Source organism: Hesperophylax consimilis, chromosome 1 (genome assembly GCF_061612785.1).
Source record: "Hesperophylax consimilis isolate HC1 chromosome 1, BYU_Hcon_1.0, whole genome shotgun sequence".
In the NCBI taxonomy this organism is placed as follows: Eukaryota; Metazoa; Arthropoda; class Insecta; order Trichoptera; family Limnephilidae; genus Hesperophylax; species Hesperophylax consimilis.
The window spans coordinates 35,606,679-35,622,154 of NC_142836.1; the positions used below are offsets into that span (position 1 = coordinate 35,606,679).

At 33.9% G+C, this 15,476-nt stretch overlaps 2 protein-coding genes across 2 annotated transcripts; both read left to right on the forward strand.

Moving 5' to 3' along the window:
• Window positions 1–1,529: 1,529 nt before the first annotated feature.
• LOC149426776 (dihydrolipoyl dehydrogenase) lies at window positions 1,530–15,451 on the forward strand. Its single transcript, XM_089633206.1, has 12 exons — window positions 1,530–1,688; window positions 8,358–8,477; window positions 9,661–9,900; window positions 10,220–10,363; window positions 10,805–10,970; window positions 11,092–11,249; window positions 11,867–12,003; window positions 12,279–12,366; window positions 13,029–13,130; window positions 13,530–13,667; window positions 14,285–14,374; window positions 15,026–15,451. The coding sequence occupies exons 1-12, from the start codon at window positions 1,650–1,652 to the stop codon at window positions 15,089–15,091; spliced, it is 1,488 nt and encodes a 495-aa protein (XP_089489332.1). The 5' UTR covers window positions 1,530–1,649; the 3' UTR covers window positions 15,092–15,451.
• LOC149426777 (coiled-coil domain-containing protein 93-like) lies at window positions 2,191–4,315 on the forward strand. Its single transcript, XM_089638431.1, has one exon. The coding sequence runs from the start codon at window positions 2,355–2,357 to the stop codon at window positions 4,002–4,004; it is 1,650 nt and encodes a 549-aa protein (XP_089494557.1). The 5' UTR covers window positions 2,191–2,354; the 3' UTR covers window positions 4,005–4,315.
• Window positions 15,452–15,476: the final 25 nt, after the last annotated feature.

Below are 15,476 nucleotides of genomic sequence, written 5' to 3' on the forward strand. Positions count from 1 at the left end.
TTTATTGAACGACAAGATTTCTAACTAAAATCTTGTTACATCGTCGAAAAAAGGTTCACACATGTCAATATACCTGAACCCCATAAATAGAACCCGCTGTACAAAGCCCGTCTTCTTTTTTTCTTCAAGTATGGCTAAAAAGTATTAGTATTTCCAGAGTGAAAGATTCTCTTAGGGTGACCGGATAAATCATCAAAATGATAATTCATCACATCTTTAAAAAGTTATATAAAATCATGGAAAGTGATGAAACAAAAACTTTATTAACTGGGTTAAGTAGTTTGGATTAGGTTTAAATATTATTTTTTCATCGTTTTTAATGACTTTATGTCACTTTTTAAAGGTGTGTTGAATTTTCACTGTGCTGTGTTATCATGGAAACACTCTTAGTCTACCCTGGTGTAAGACCATCATCAAAAATTGAAACGTTGCTTGAAATGGCTTTAGCCGTGTTTTGTGACCAGATCTAAATAGCCAGGTACTTCTCCATCTTCTCCATCCCCACTACTTCCAGCCTCACAACGTACATAGATGATGATACGAGATGCCATAGTCTCACTGGCTCCAGGTGATTTAGAGCAGTTGGGGCTCTTTTGCGGTTTCACATAAAAAAATAACGAAACCGAAAAATGGTGGTGATTTGAAAATGAATTTCCCAGTGTTAGATATATCAATGTTATTCTAATTTTTTTTTAAATAAAGTTTATGATGAGAGCAAAGTTGTCGAATTCGGCTGCACGTATGCAAAATTTAAAAATTAACACTTGTTTTCAATCTAATTACCTACAACGAGAAACAATTATTTATTTCGGGGAAAATGGTAAAGATGCATTAAAGCTATTTTTTTTCTCAATCGCCTTTCGAGTTAATTTTGAAGGTAAGTAAATTCTTTCAATAAACCAAACAAATAACCTATTCTGTGCATGTATTTCCATCTCCCCGACTTGTTGATTCCAGTAGTTATCAAGTTGAAATCAAATAATGTTATTCAAATATAAATGCGTATTATGCGTGCAGCGGACTTTGGAAACTTCATCAAATTTTTTATCCAATTTCGATTCCCTTCAGTATCTTTTAATATCGTAATGTTATCTATCTATAAACAGCAAATAGAAATGACAAATAAAAACATGCACCTAATTCAATTCTTCTTTGAATCCATTTTTTAATCAAAATATGACGTTGTTATGCTTTTTCAATGACATGTTCTCAATTTATTCCCGCAAAATGTAAAAAATTATAGAGACGCCCGCACAAATAATTTCAATAAGTTAAATTTTTGTCGTTCAATAAATATCGGTCAACCATAAATAAGCCATTTACGTCCAACTAAAATCGCACCGTCTGACAGAGCTTTATAACAATTGGCATGTGCAATTTCTATGGAAAATGATTTTCATCCATTTCACCATCCGTTTTTTCATAACGATATATTCAGCCATTGATTTTTATCAGCCAATCAACCGCAAGTAAATTTAAATCGGCTACAGCTGATTTGCCGAACTGAGCCATCAAATTTAGATTCATCGCTAGTCGTCAGGTCTCAAGAATTGAATCTGCCAACTTTCAGAAATTATTTCGCCTCTCTCTTTGCCCTAAGGGTGCAGACATAAATTCGCCGAAAGATATTTAGCGGTCACGGGTACAGCATGGGTTCAAAACTATTAAATTTGTCTTCATCGGCAAGGGTAAATAATCTTTATTCATAAAATAACAAAACTATTTTTATTTAGGTTTGCTGTGTAGTCATTACCGTAACATGTTCATTATGCAATAACTCCTCATACAATAAATTGCACTATTTATTTGTAGCCATATTTCACGAATAATAGATAACTATTTGTACCTAATCTAATATGAGTGTATGTTAAAGGTTTACAATACAAAACTATAGCTATTGTTTCAATATACTGACATTAAGTGACATTCTGACATTTCATGTATTAAAATTATCTCTGGAGTGCCCGACCGTAACCCTAAACACTGTATCTATTTTGATAATAAACCATTGTTACAGTGATAAAGAAGTGTAACAATTTTTACATATTATATTATGATTCCGAAGCCGTGATATGTACGTGAGTAAGTCGGGAATGCTCTCCACCAAATTTGTTGAATATAATATTTCTTTCGATTATAATTTGTGCCTATGAAGATTTCAGTAAAATTGCTTACAGATATAGTGTCGTGTGCAATTAGCAACAAAAACTCCAAAAGAGGTGAAAAGGAGTACTGCACCAAGTTCTCAAGAGTGACTGCGGCTGCATTCAATGACTTGGAGAAGACATTCAATATCTAGTGCAATATATAGATACATATTCATTTATTTTGGTTATTTCCAATAAGACTACAATATGGCGCTACAAACCAAAACAGCAATTGATTACAAAAATAAAAACATGAAGGTGGAAATCAAGAATGATCAGGAAGAAAAAGAAATCTTACTGAAGATTTACAAGCACCTGACAGACGCAGGATACATGAGAGCAAATTTCAACGGGCTAGCTCCTTTTGATAAGATCGCTGGTGGTCTGACGTGGTGCATTACCGGATCTGATAATTTAAACAACATCGGATTCTTATTTGGATATGGAGAAGAATTGAATATTCGTAAGAAAATTCTACTTTCTGAGAGAATTATAAATGCCCTCCTTCGTGCCACCAAGAGATGTCCTATCATCCTCCAGCCGCATCAAATCATGGGTCTGGATGTCGACAAGCTCATCATTGTCATTAAATGGCTCATAAGTCAAAATTGTAAATTTGGAAAAATCACCACTGATCATACACAAACTTTGATCACTCTCAAATTGGATGAAAGCACTAAAATGGTTCTCAGTAACATTATTTCAGTTATTGAAAAATATCAACCCACGAGACGATATAGGCAGAAAGTTCCTGTAACATCTGCTGAGAACTATAAACAATCCAACCATCAGTATGTGTATGTTAATTACAAGAAAACCAAAAACAATAAGTTGATTTTAGACGAAAGAAACGATTTCATTGAAAATAAATCAGCTGGTATTTATCCAATAGATTTGGATGAGATTGATAAAACTATTTGTGATGATGATGAAGCCAGACAAGAACACTACAATCTATTGGGCGAAGAATTGTCTATAGCATCCCCCAGTGAAACTATAACGGCAGAACTAAGCAAGTTGGAAAACTACACAAAGATATCGGAGTCCCTCAAAAATGAAAATATCAATTTGACAGAAGTCATTTCTAGGGATTCTACAGAGTTAGAAAATACACTGATTGCCAACAGGGAATATGAAGCAGAACTCGCCGCGATGGAGGGCCAGATCAAATCCGAAGAAGATTATCAGAAAGTTTTGGATATGGTGATTGAAACCAAAAACATCAGAGATGAGTTTTCTAGTTTACGTAGCAAACACATAGAAAAACAAGTTCAGATTCAAGAGGAGAAAAGCATTATTGCGGAAGAAGATTTCACTCAGCAAATCAATTATATGAAGGAGCTGAATGAAAAGATTATTGAAATGGAAAACAGATTAGCTGAAGAAGATGAAGAAATCAAAGAGCTAGAACATCTACTGGATCAGCCGGGACCGGCTGAGCTGGCCATGTACCAGAGGAGATTCTACGAGCTGTACGATCAGATTGCTGCCAACACTATCGAAACTAAACAATTCTACGACTTTTACAACACCTTGATTGACTCCAAACAATACATAGAAAAAGAAGTAAATTTGTTGAATTCCGTGCTAGACAATTACTCGAGAGCCATGTCGGCAGCTAACTTCCGCCAGCAGTTCTTCAACCAACTGGAGTCCATTGTAGAGTGGGTGACGCAGACCAAAAACAAATTGAATACCATCCAGAACAACAAGAAAGAAGTTCGACAAGGTTTGTACCAGCAACTTTCCTCGCTTATGGAGCTGGAGCGCGAATATGCTACGGTGGTATCTCAACTCAACTCCGAAGCTTCTCCCGAAAAGCGACTGAAAAATATCCACTTGTTCGACGAGTATTGAAGAGTTCTGTAAATCAGATACTAGCCTCAAATATTTTTATGTAAAAAGTAATCGTAAATTTTAAGCAATATCTATGTTTATTTATTTTTATTACAACCTAATTAATTCAACAACAAAGTTTACAATTCCACTAACCTTTGGGACACCAGACCCTTTTGAGGGAAATCAAAAATGAACTGTAAAGTGTTTCAAGTGCAAGCGATTCTGTTAAAAAAAAATTATGCGCTTTCTCATGGAATACATGTTTAAATCGCACATCAAAAAATTCTAGCTAGAACGAAATTCCAATGCCAGCAGCGCATCAATGGTTTGTTGGCGGGTAAAAATTCTCGTCACTGGTGCAGGTTTTTTCCCCAATAGTCTTATTGGGGAAGTCTCCAATATTATTTATGAGGTACACCCTCTTTAAAACACATAACTTTTTGCTAACTGTTAATTAAGTTCATTTTATGTATGTACATTAGGGTGTATCGATTTTTAACTTTTTTTTTGTTTTCAAATTCCAAGTTGATAAAAAGTTGCTACTAGGTACCACAACTTACCACAAAAAGTTTTAGATTTTTAAAAAAATGCTTAGGTCTCCCGCACAAGCCTTAAAGTTTTAATTTTTTTCAAAAAATTAAAAAAAAAAATTTAATTTAAAAAAATAAAATCGTAATTTTTGTGTTCTGAACTCATTTTATGCCTTCTGTAAGAAAATTAAAATTAATTCCGGTGGTTTAAACTTTAAAAAAAAACATGGTTCATATATGTGCACAAAATTACAAAATTTCATCAAAATTAACAAACTTTAGGGCTTGTGCGGGAGACCTAAAATCCATTTTTTATAAAAAAAAATCTTTTCTTACTTATTTTTATGCCCTAATATTACTGTTTTTTAACTTGGAATAAACACAAAAGTTACGATTTTATTTTTAAAAAATTGGATATTTTTTGAAAAAAATTAAAAGTTTAGGCCTTGTGCGGGAGACCTAAACATTTTTTTAAAAATCCAAAACTTTTTGTGGTAAGTTGTGGTACCTAGTAGCAACTTTTTCTCAACTTGGAATTTGAAAACAAAAAAAAAGTTAAAAATCGATACACCCTAATGTACATAATAAGTTTTTTACAACTAGGTGTAAATTAGCTCAGATATTATATTGTGCATTGTATTACAAAATTATTTTCAAACCATCAATTAAGGTTAAACGCGACGCTCGTTATATTCTACGTGTTAATTAATTTATTTAATTAAAATACGCTTTTTCCAAGGTATTGCTTTACAATATTAAGACAAATTATTAGTTTGCGCCTGTACATAGGCAATATGAATAAATAGTTTTGTTCGTTTAAAAACTCAATTCTTTCGAGAAAGACATACAAATACAATATTGTACCGATGATTCAATTCAATAGAATATAACGAGTGTCGTGTTTAACCTTAAAGTTGGAAATTGTGGAATTGGTTTAAGTAACAAGTAACCATGGCTGATTGTTTAACTGGAAGTATGACCCTGGGGTTATTTAAATAAGGTTTAATCAGACTATCATTACACGGAATCACAATAATAATTTTTTTTTTTAGTTTTGTAAAAATTTAAATATGTAGCTCCACAGCAAAATTTGTTTACAATGTTAAATAATACATTGTACTCTTTTTAAAACAGTGATATTTTTATTTTCTATGGTAAAATTTTTTTTAAATTGCAAATAAATATACGGGATGCAATAATTTATCAACTTATATGTAGTTTTGTCATTACAGATATTAGGGCTAACGGTGTAATTTATTTTGTGCATATATTAGTTTCTCTAACTCAGTGGTCGACAAACTCATTGGTCATTAATCATAAGAGTCAAATAGCAGTACAACGATTTAGATTTCTTTTGGAATCTAAATTTCTATACAAGGACCCTGTTTCGGTCCTCGAAGTAGTCGGTTAAAACTAGGTACACTGAATAAAACTATATATGTATCACAATCATACTTTATAATCTAATTTATTGATAAAAATTTTCAAGATATTGTTTTTTCATTAACTGATGTTTTTAATTACAAATCGATAATTTAAAAAGTAACAACAATTTGTCAAAACACAGCATAAACAAGGAGCGCAAACTATGCACTCGCTAATATAAAAAATGTTTGACTTGCAAATATTAGAAATACAATTAATTGTATTTTCGAAGGAAGCAAACACTTTGGGGTGTGACATTATATATTAATTGAAAAAAAACACACTTTCTAATACACCACTTTTAATTTGAATTAATAATGACAGCCAACCGGGTTTCGGTTATCTCAAGCTTCATCTGGGCTTATTATATTATATAATGTAATCGCCGACAGTGCATCCTGGCGGATTAGAACATTACTGTTCTCACAACAATGTTTTGACATATTTAAGTATTTACCTATGCTGTCATTTTTATTTTAGATAGAAAAATATTGTTAAATTTACGAAATATTATTCGAATGATTAGTAAAATAAAATGTATTTTAAATACGTCAGTCATTGAAGGGCCGCACTCAAGTCAAGCCAAAGAGCCGCATTTGGTCCGCCCACTGCTCTGAGTTTGTTCTTTCGGCCACCTTCCTAAATGTTTGTAAATCTGTATGTATTTATTTATAAAAATAACATTCCATTAATTTAAGTTATATTAATTTGCATCTTGTGCACATAAGTTTTAAGCTTATAAAATTAGCATGGTTCCGGAACTTTTTGTTTTCTCAAATTAAAAATTAACAGGTTTCTACTGTAATACACCACTGGCACTATTGCGTTCTCCAATAATGTTCTTTTTTATGTCTAGAATTACAATCATGTAGTTGTTAAACTATTTGAATAATTTTTGCTTTATATTAAATTTAATAGTTGTATGGAATGTACGTACTAAGTACATAACTGTACTGAAGTTGATAAAGGATATCATCACTCAGTGCCTCTATAAAATGCAGAAGATTCTTTTTATAATTAATATTATTTTGTAATAAAATTATATGGTTTTAGTTAGTATTTCTAAATTGTTTGTTTCCTGGGTAATATGTAAATTTTGTAATTTATATCTTCCCTTAATTTACATAAGCTTGAAGCAATGAGAAATCTCTTTACTGGGCGAGCTATCAAGTATCTGATCACCGAGCTTGAACTGTGTAATTAAAATATTATCCACTCGAGCGATTTGTTGTATATATACATTTACCATATTATTTAGTTAATATCAAAATAATCATACGGAAACATACAAACTGGTTTAAAGCCAATGAATCCACCTACATTTCGCCGTGTATCCCATGTTTTTCGGATCTATAAATTTGACACACTTATGACAAGCGATCGCAAGGTTTTTGCAAATTTGCCATAATAAGCCAAAAATTGCTCGGGTGTTTATATTATAATTACAAAATATTTAATTTGAGATTATTTTCTATTTATATTGGATTTCCTCATGGTTCTGAAATTTTCTATTTAAAACTGCTTGCTTGACTATAGAGATGATTCTTGTTTTACAATTCTGTCATATGAAAGTTAAATTATTATGTTATTTATGTTATTTATTTATGATCAATCCTTTACTATCAAATGCCATTAGAACTATTTCCCGGAGGGAGGTCATACATGACTACTCTAGTTCTAATATCTAGTTCTATTATGTTCTGTTTTTTCGTTTTCATACAAGTTACTAGGAAGAATTTTCATCGATGACGTACATACAACCTCTCTCTGGAACTACTATAGTGTCTTAGTAATATTAAAACAACTTATTGATTTATCAGAGGTTAAAATATATTTTTACATGCAAAATATTGAAATGTTTGTATATTTTGTTTGCAAAATAGTATAATTTACTGATGAAAGTTGTTGAGATTGTAGCGAGGAAATTTTTATTTATGACTATCTTATTTAATTTAATAAAATCCAACATAAAAAATACTTTGACTTTTAATATACAAAATCTTTAACTTTAACACCTGTGGAATTAATAATTATACAATCTTGAATGGAAGATGTTAACCATTTGTGATGAAACATCCGTACTTTGAAAACCTTTGGTTTATTCGGTAAAAAAGCAATTACGTACCCACATTATGTTGTCAATAATTATTGACTTGAAGCCAAAGACCCAAGTGTAATAGTGAGGATTTCCAACTGTAAACTATGGTCTTGCTCCTGAGAGTTCCATCGTAATATCTCTTTCTGTTACATGCATTGTTTACGAGATAGATGGAGAGTTTGTTTTGGAACTATGAGACTGATTTACAATTTTTTATACATTTCTTCATACAAAAATGGCCTAAAGATTAACTGAAAACACTTGGCCTATCAAGAGTTTTAGCTAGCCCGCAGTATCATTGGTTGTTTTAATTTGCAGAGAGCAGGATTATTGGGAGTCCGCAGTTATGCTACCACCCACGATGCCGACCTGGTAGTCATCGGCACCGGCCCTGGAGGCTACGTGGCCGCTATTAAAGCCGCCCAACTTGGCATGAAGGTATTATTTTATCAGAATGTTCCTAATCCTTCAGATTTCTGCAGAAACATTGCAAACAGTGCATTTTACAAACATAGAAACCATCAATATCAAATTTGTGAATCTTTGAGAAACCAACAACATAATGTTACTAGGTACCTACTACCTACATTGTTAAATGTCATACTTAGTTGTTTTCAAGTTCAATTCTCAGAAAAAGTTTACACAATATTATTATATCTGATTCAGTCATGTATTATTGATGCTTAATAAATCATAAATAATATGATTTCCTATTTTATAACTACTCGTCAATGTTTGGTGTGACATTCAAAGAAAATGACCATATTAATTTAAAATAATTTTTTTATATTATATTATTATATGTGATATAATGTGCATCAAGTATCAACCGTATGCACCAAATGAAAAAAAACATAGCAGTGTAAATATTATACTCAAAATATTTGTTTAGTAGTATTTGAGTACTGGGCTTTTGGAGGTCTAGCATGTTCGATTGATAAATCCCAACGCTATTGTAAATTTGTCATCTATGGTCAGTTAGTGATATTTCGTTAACAATTGATAAGAAATCTTCTGAAGGCCAACGTACAAATTTTAGCATGACCTCCATAGTATCAGAGAAGCTTCGTTTAACTGTCAATATCCACATCTTTTTAAAATAATGTCGATCTTTATGCAAAATTACTGGCTTATTAACTAATGGAGTTGAACTAATGAAGCTCTTAGAATTGAAAGAAGCGAGTTGAATCCATTTGGGCCAATGACGCTACATTGGTTCGTCCTTGGATAAATGAAAGTTATTCACATAATATGTTGTGAATAAAGAACTCATTAACCAATTAACTCCCTTTTTAGTGTCAAAAAGTAAATGCAGACTGTCAATGCATATTTAGGTTAGCATTCAATGGTGTTAATTTATAATCTTTTTATGTAGTTGTTCGACGTTTGACGTTTAGGAATGTCAATTCATAGACAATACCTTCGGTGTTGCAAGTGTATATGGATTTCTTATTTATTGCATTATCAATATGGCTATCAATAGCGCGACCGGGCCCTGGAAATCGATATAAAATCCTATCGCCTATATAATTACGCCTATCGATCTGATATTGTAAAGTTATTGATTTCGCTGTGCTCAACCCCTGAGATTATTGAAGCTAACATAAATTTTCTATTTCAGGTGGTAGCCATAGAGAAGGACCCGACACTGGGAGGAACTTGCCTGAACGTAGGCTGCATCCCTTCGAAAGCCCTTTTAAATAACTCCCACTACTACCACATGGCTCATGGTAATGACCTGAAGGAGAGGGGTATTGAAGTGTCCAACGTCACCCTCAACCTTGACAAAATGATGAGTGTAAAGGCTGGAGTAGTCAAGGCTCTAACTGGTGGAATCGCCATGCTGTTTAAGAAGAATAAGGTTAGCTAAATTAATATTTAATTCTCAGCATAGTCTATAACAGCAAGAATAGAAGAAAACCCCCACCATCAAGGAGGCTACTCTATAATAAACCTGCAAGATAATGGAGGGTTGGGAGGCCTAAGCTTAGATGACTTGGTTGGTGTGGAGGCAAATGCCTAAGTCTTAGGAATAAAAAACTGGCAGGAGTGAAGAAGTTTTCTGGAGGTGGCCAAGACTCGGAAGAGGATTGAAGTCGATGATGGTAATAGAGTATACTAGTCTGACGATGTGTTTTACATACTGTTCATTTAATCAATAGTGTAATTTTTAATTGCAGATCACATCTCTTAATGGCTACGGAGAAATCACAGGCCCCGGAAAAGTTTCTGTCAAATTAACCGATGGATCTGTAGACACAGTAAATACGAAGAACATTCTTATTGCTACTGGATCAGAAGTTACACCTTTCCCTGGAATTGAGGTACATATTGTACTATAACATTTATTTAATAAATTATGTGAGTACTGCACAAGAGTGCAATGTTGAATCTTGAGTTGCTCCCAACCGTCTGGAGTCTGTGAGATTATGCCATATCCATTTGGGGTAAGTTGTGAGGCTGAATGTAGTGGGGAGGGGAAGGAGGTGGGGAAGTATGTGTCTATTCAGATCTGGTTACCAAAAACGGCTAAAGCCATTTCAAGCAATGTTTCAATTGCGAATGGTGGTCTTTCACCAGGACGATACTAAAAGTATCTATCAATACTTCCACTTTACAGCGGTAATCATTTATAACAAAGTGTTTAGTATTTGGAAGAATATAGCAGGAGACTGGCAGGAATAGAGACGTTTTCTTAGACTTCTATTCCCAAAGTTGGTTGTCTGTACGTATTATCTTCTAACCTCGCCTGTTTGTTGTTTCAGATTGATGAACAAACCATTGTATCTTCAACCGGTGCTTTGAGTTTATCCAAAGTTCCCGAGCATTTGGTAGTCATTGGAGCTGGAGTAATTGGGCTTGAATTAGGATCCGTATGGCAGAGACTTGGTGCTAAAGTAACTGCTGTTGAATACCTGGACAGCATTGGAGGTAATTATTAACCATAATGTAACCAACATTTGTGTAATCAATTGTTTATTGCTATTTTCTTTTTCTTAATTCAGGTGTTGTTATCGACCAGATTATTAGACTTTTTATTTTTCTGATACAGGTGTCGGTATCGATCAGGAGGTAGCAAAGAGCTTCCAGAAGATCTTGACAAAGCAAGGAATTAACTTCAAGCTAGGAACAAAGGTACTGGGAGCAACCAAGAGCGGAAACACAATCAAGGTTGATGTGGAAGGTGCTAAGGACGGAAAGAAAGATTCGGTATGTTTATTTACATAAGAACTTAGTTATTGAAAAGTTGATCATCTTACTGCCGTTGTTCCAACCTTTTTGAACGATCAATCTCAGGCTCCGATCAGACAAGTGATTTATTCAGTAACATTCGATTCGCCTGGCCATGCCCACTTTCACAGACAATAAAATGACATCAAAGTTAAAACTTTCAATGCTAAATTAACATTGAAGAATTAATTATTGTATTTATTATTAATGCATATATTTTTTTAAGTACTGTAATACGTAAACCGATATTTAATATTTAAGCGTATGAAATATGTTAAAAATAAAGTATTAGCTTGACTTTAATGCCACCGTGCCTTAGCCTCGCAAATATGTTTCACTCTGTTGACACTTTTTATAAGTAGTCATTTACTGAGGCAAGCTTAATCCAGTAGTTTGGCTTCCTTAAATTGGTTAATCACTCAGTTGTCACTTTTCAATTGGAAAGAGCATAGTTGTGCGTTTGAGCAGTGTTGAGCCAAAATTTCGGCTCAGTAGTTGATCAGTAGGATTGGAAAGAACGGCCGTAAGTTACTGAATAGTTGATCATCTGAGTTACTGATAAGTTGATAACAACATATATTTTATTAAATTTGTAGCTGGATTGTGACGTTCTCTTGGTTTCCGTTGGAAGGCGTCCATACACCAAGGACCTCGGTTTGGAGAAGGTTGGAATCATCACAGATGCTCGAGGCCGAATTCCTGTCAATGAAACATTCCAAACCATCATCTCTGGGTATTCCATTTTACCTACATGTATCTCGGAATCACATCTAATAAAAAAAATATATATAATACACGAAACCAAAAATGTAACCAAATTGTTCAGGAGAACTTTCAATTTGTCTACTTCATTATTTTTTTACATCTCAAGTTGGTGATAAATTACTAAAATCTTCACCGTAGTACATATTGCACGTTGAATGAAAATGTTGCTTCTGGTTACTTTTATGTGATATGTAAAACTTTCAAAGGCTAATCAACTAAGCTTAAATTATGTATATCTTTTAGGGTTTATGCCATCGGTGATTGTATCCATGGACCCATGTTGGCCCACAAAGCTGAAGACGAAGGAATCGTTTGTGTAGAGGGAATGACCGTAAGTATTATTTTGAATCTATGCACATACAGGGTTTTCCAATAAGAGGTGTTATTTTGAATAGCCCGCTATTTCGGTAGACGTTACTTTTTAAGCTGTCATTTTTTGACATTTGACAAGTAGAAACAACGCCATTAATAAAAATGGAACGATGCACGTTTCAACAACGCATTGAAATTATTAAAATTCACTTGAGTGAATCAAATGCTAATTATCTTGAGTGATGAGGCCCATTTCCACCTCGGTGGCTTCGTCAACAAGCAAAATTGTTGCATCTGGGGCTCGGAAAACCCAAGAGTTATTGTTGAAAAGCCTCTCTATCCTCAACGTGTGACTGTTTGGTGCGGTTTATGGTCTGGCGGAGTCATTGGACCTTACTTTTTCGAAAATGAGGCTGGAGCAACAGTTACGGTGAAAGGATTGCGCTATCGAGAGATGATTAATGATTTTTTATGGCCGGAATTGGATGTTATCGATCTGGACAACGTTTACTTTCAACAAGACGGCGCTACGTGCCACACAAGCTACGAAACCATTGATCTTTTACGATTGAATATCAAAATAACACCTCTTATTGGAAAACCCTCTACTTACTATTATGCATTTCATCGATTTCTGAGCCTATTGATTAATATAATTTTATCTTTACTTTATTTTTTCAGGGAATGCCTGTTCATATCGACTATAACTGTGTTCCCTCTGTTATCTACACACATCCCGAAGTTTCTTGGGTAGGAAAATCAGAAGAAGACCTGAAGAAGGACGTAAGTTGTCACATGATACATTTAAAATAAACCCCGTTGTCCCACTGGCTTAGTAACGGCGAGGAATCGACAAAAACTGAAGACCCTGCTCAGAAAAGTTCCACAATGGATGCGCTGCAAAGCGTAGTGAACTCTACTTTTCTGCTTTCTTTATTTTTGAAGATTCCTTACCATTACAGTCAGTGGGACAACAAGCTAAAATTCAAATATCTGAAAAGTGCTGATCACACCCCTCAATGGATTCAGCATTACAAATACTAATCTACTTTATTGTTATGTCAATTTGAAAGCACTATGTAACGTAATTAATTTATACTTGTTTTGTGTAAAAGCCCCAAGGGCGTAAATAAATAAATAAAATAATTGGTTGAGTAAAAAATACTATTGAAATTATTTCAGGGTGTAGCTTACAAAGTCGGCAAATTCCCTTTCATGGCTAATTCCCGTGCGAAAACAAATAATGACACAGACGGATTCGTCAAGGTTTTGGCGGACCAGGCCACTGATAGAATTCTTGGAACCCACATTATTGGACCCGTAAGTACAATTTAAAATACATTATGTCAATTTGATTGCAGACCAACGAACCTTAATTTCTGTTGTCATAAAATAGTGGGAGAACTTACTTATCACTAGAGGCAGTGTGTCAATGGTACTAACTCGACATCTGGACATATAATACCTACATTGATATGAATATGATCATCCTGTGTTGTTTAGTTACTATTAGATGTCTTTTGGGAATAGGATATTGCGCCATCTGTTTCACCGCCCTCTAAACAGTCTGTGCAGTTTAGGATTGGTTTTATCTAATGATGTGTTGCTGCTGGCGTGCTGTATTTTTAAAGTTTGATGGCATTTGATTTGCTAACAATTAATTGAAGAATTTCGTTCTTATGCCAATACCGTCTGTAATGTGACGCTATTTACTCTAATTTCTAATGGAATAAATTGTGCCATTGTTCAATAAGTTGTTATGTGTAATATGTACTGCTGAATAATTTTACTAAGAAAGTGTTATTTGATTGACCATAATTACTGGTGAGGCAGCAATTTGGCTGTATCTTGCTGCCAGTGGAGTTTGCCTGAACATACCTAGCAAATACATATCCCTTAACTAATTATTTATATGGGGATCATTTCTGATCACTTAGGGCGCTGGCGAGCTGATCAATGAAGCAGTGTTGGCCATCGAGTACGGAGCCTCAGCCGAAGATGTAGCAAGAGTGTGCCACGCACATCCGGTAATTATAAATTAAATTATTTTGAAAATTAAAATATCATTTTTAAAGTTTGACTGGTCGGTGGCTGAGTTGATATCGCTTTTTCGTCCCACCCAGGCGTAGCGTGTTCAATTCCTCGGGTGGCTAAGTCGTCCATCACATCACAAGTAACATTTTCCGCTTACTGTGGTGTTAGTAGGAGATTTTCAAATATTGTCAGGTTATTCGTAACCCGGGAATGTTGGTCTTTCTTTAATTCTGCTAGTCGAGGGGTATTTTTGGAAAGATTGAAGATTTCTTAAATCATATCCAAAAAGTTATGGATAGTAAAGTGATTTAGTGACAACTAAATGTTGAAATTCACAGTTCGCATAGGATAGTGCATTAAGTTACCGTTTAGTTGACTGGAATAGAATCTTTATATTTTTTGGGTTTAGTAGCGCCCTGGTAGGTGGGGGTTGCTGTCCTTGTCTTGTCGATGTGTGGACACGCACTAATCTACTTAATCATTTGAGTTCACCAATAGTATCGTCGAGTCAGCGAGTCGGCAAATACCTATTTGCACTTTTGGATGGCACTCCCAGGTCAACACCGGGCTAGTGTAAACAGGCCATTATTTCAACTGCTAATAACAGTTAAGACAATATTAAAATGTTTTCCCTTTCCTTTCAGACCTGTGCCGAGGCGCTCAGAGAAGCAAATCTCATGGCCTACTGCGGGAAACCAATCAACTTCTGAATAATAATATCAAATGCATTAATTTATTTTAAACAAAAAGTAAGAAGGTTGTATATATATTATTCTGTCACATTACGCCTATAAAAATAATTTATTTCTTTTGTAAAACTAATTAGGGTTAAATTGAAATTTCCGACGCAACATTCTTACCTTGTGAGCACTGCCTGTTCGATTTTTATATACAATAATTTTTTATTGTATTCATACAATATGTAACTTCATTTTTTAGATCAAATAAATAATAATTCAATATTCTTAAGTATACAGAAATTGTAATCAAAGCGGCACGTACAACAACCTCATTATCTAATTATTTGTTAGTAAAAACCAAAAATTAATAAAAATGTAATTTTTTTTAAATGTTTTTATCGATTGAAAACCCCAT

Excerpts from the sequence above, each read along its gene's own strand:
- LOC149426776 (XM_089633206.1), top strand. The coding sequence starts at position 1,650 with ATGGGTTCAAAACTATTAAATTTGTCTTCATCGGCAAGG. Across the intron at positions 1,689-8,357 it reads ATTTGTCTTCATCGGCAAGG|AGAGCAGGATTATTGGGAGT; the intron begins GTAAATAATCTT and ends TTTAATTTGCAG. Across the intron at positions 10,971-11,091 it reads ATACCTGGACAGCATTGGAG|GTGTCGGTATCGATCAGGAG; the intron begins GTAATTATTAAC and ends TTTCTGATACAG.
- LOC149426777 (XM_089638431.1), top strand. The coding sequence starts at position 2,355 with ATGGCGCTACAAACCAAAACAGCAATTGATTACAAAAATAAAAACATG.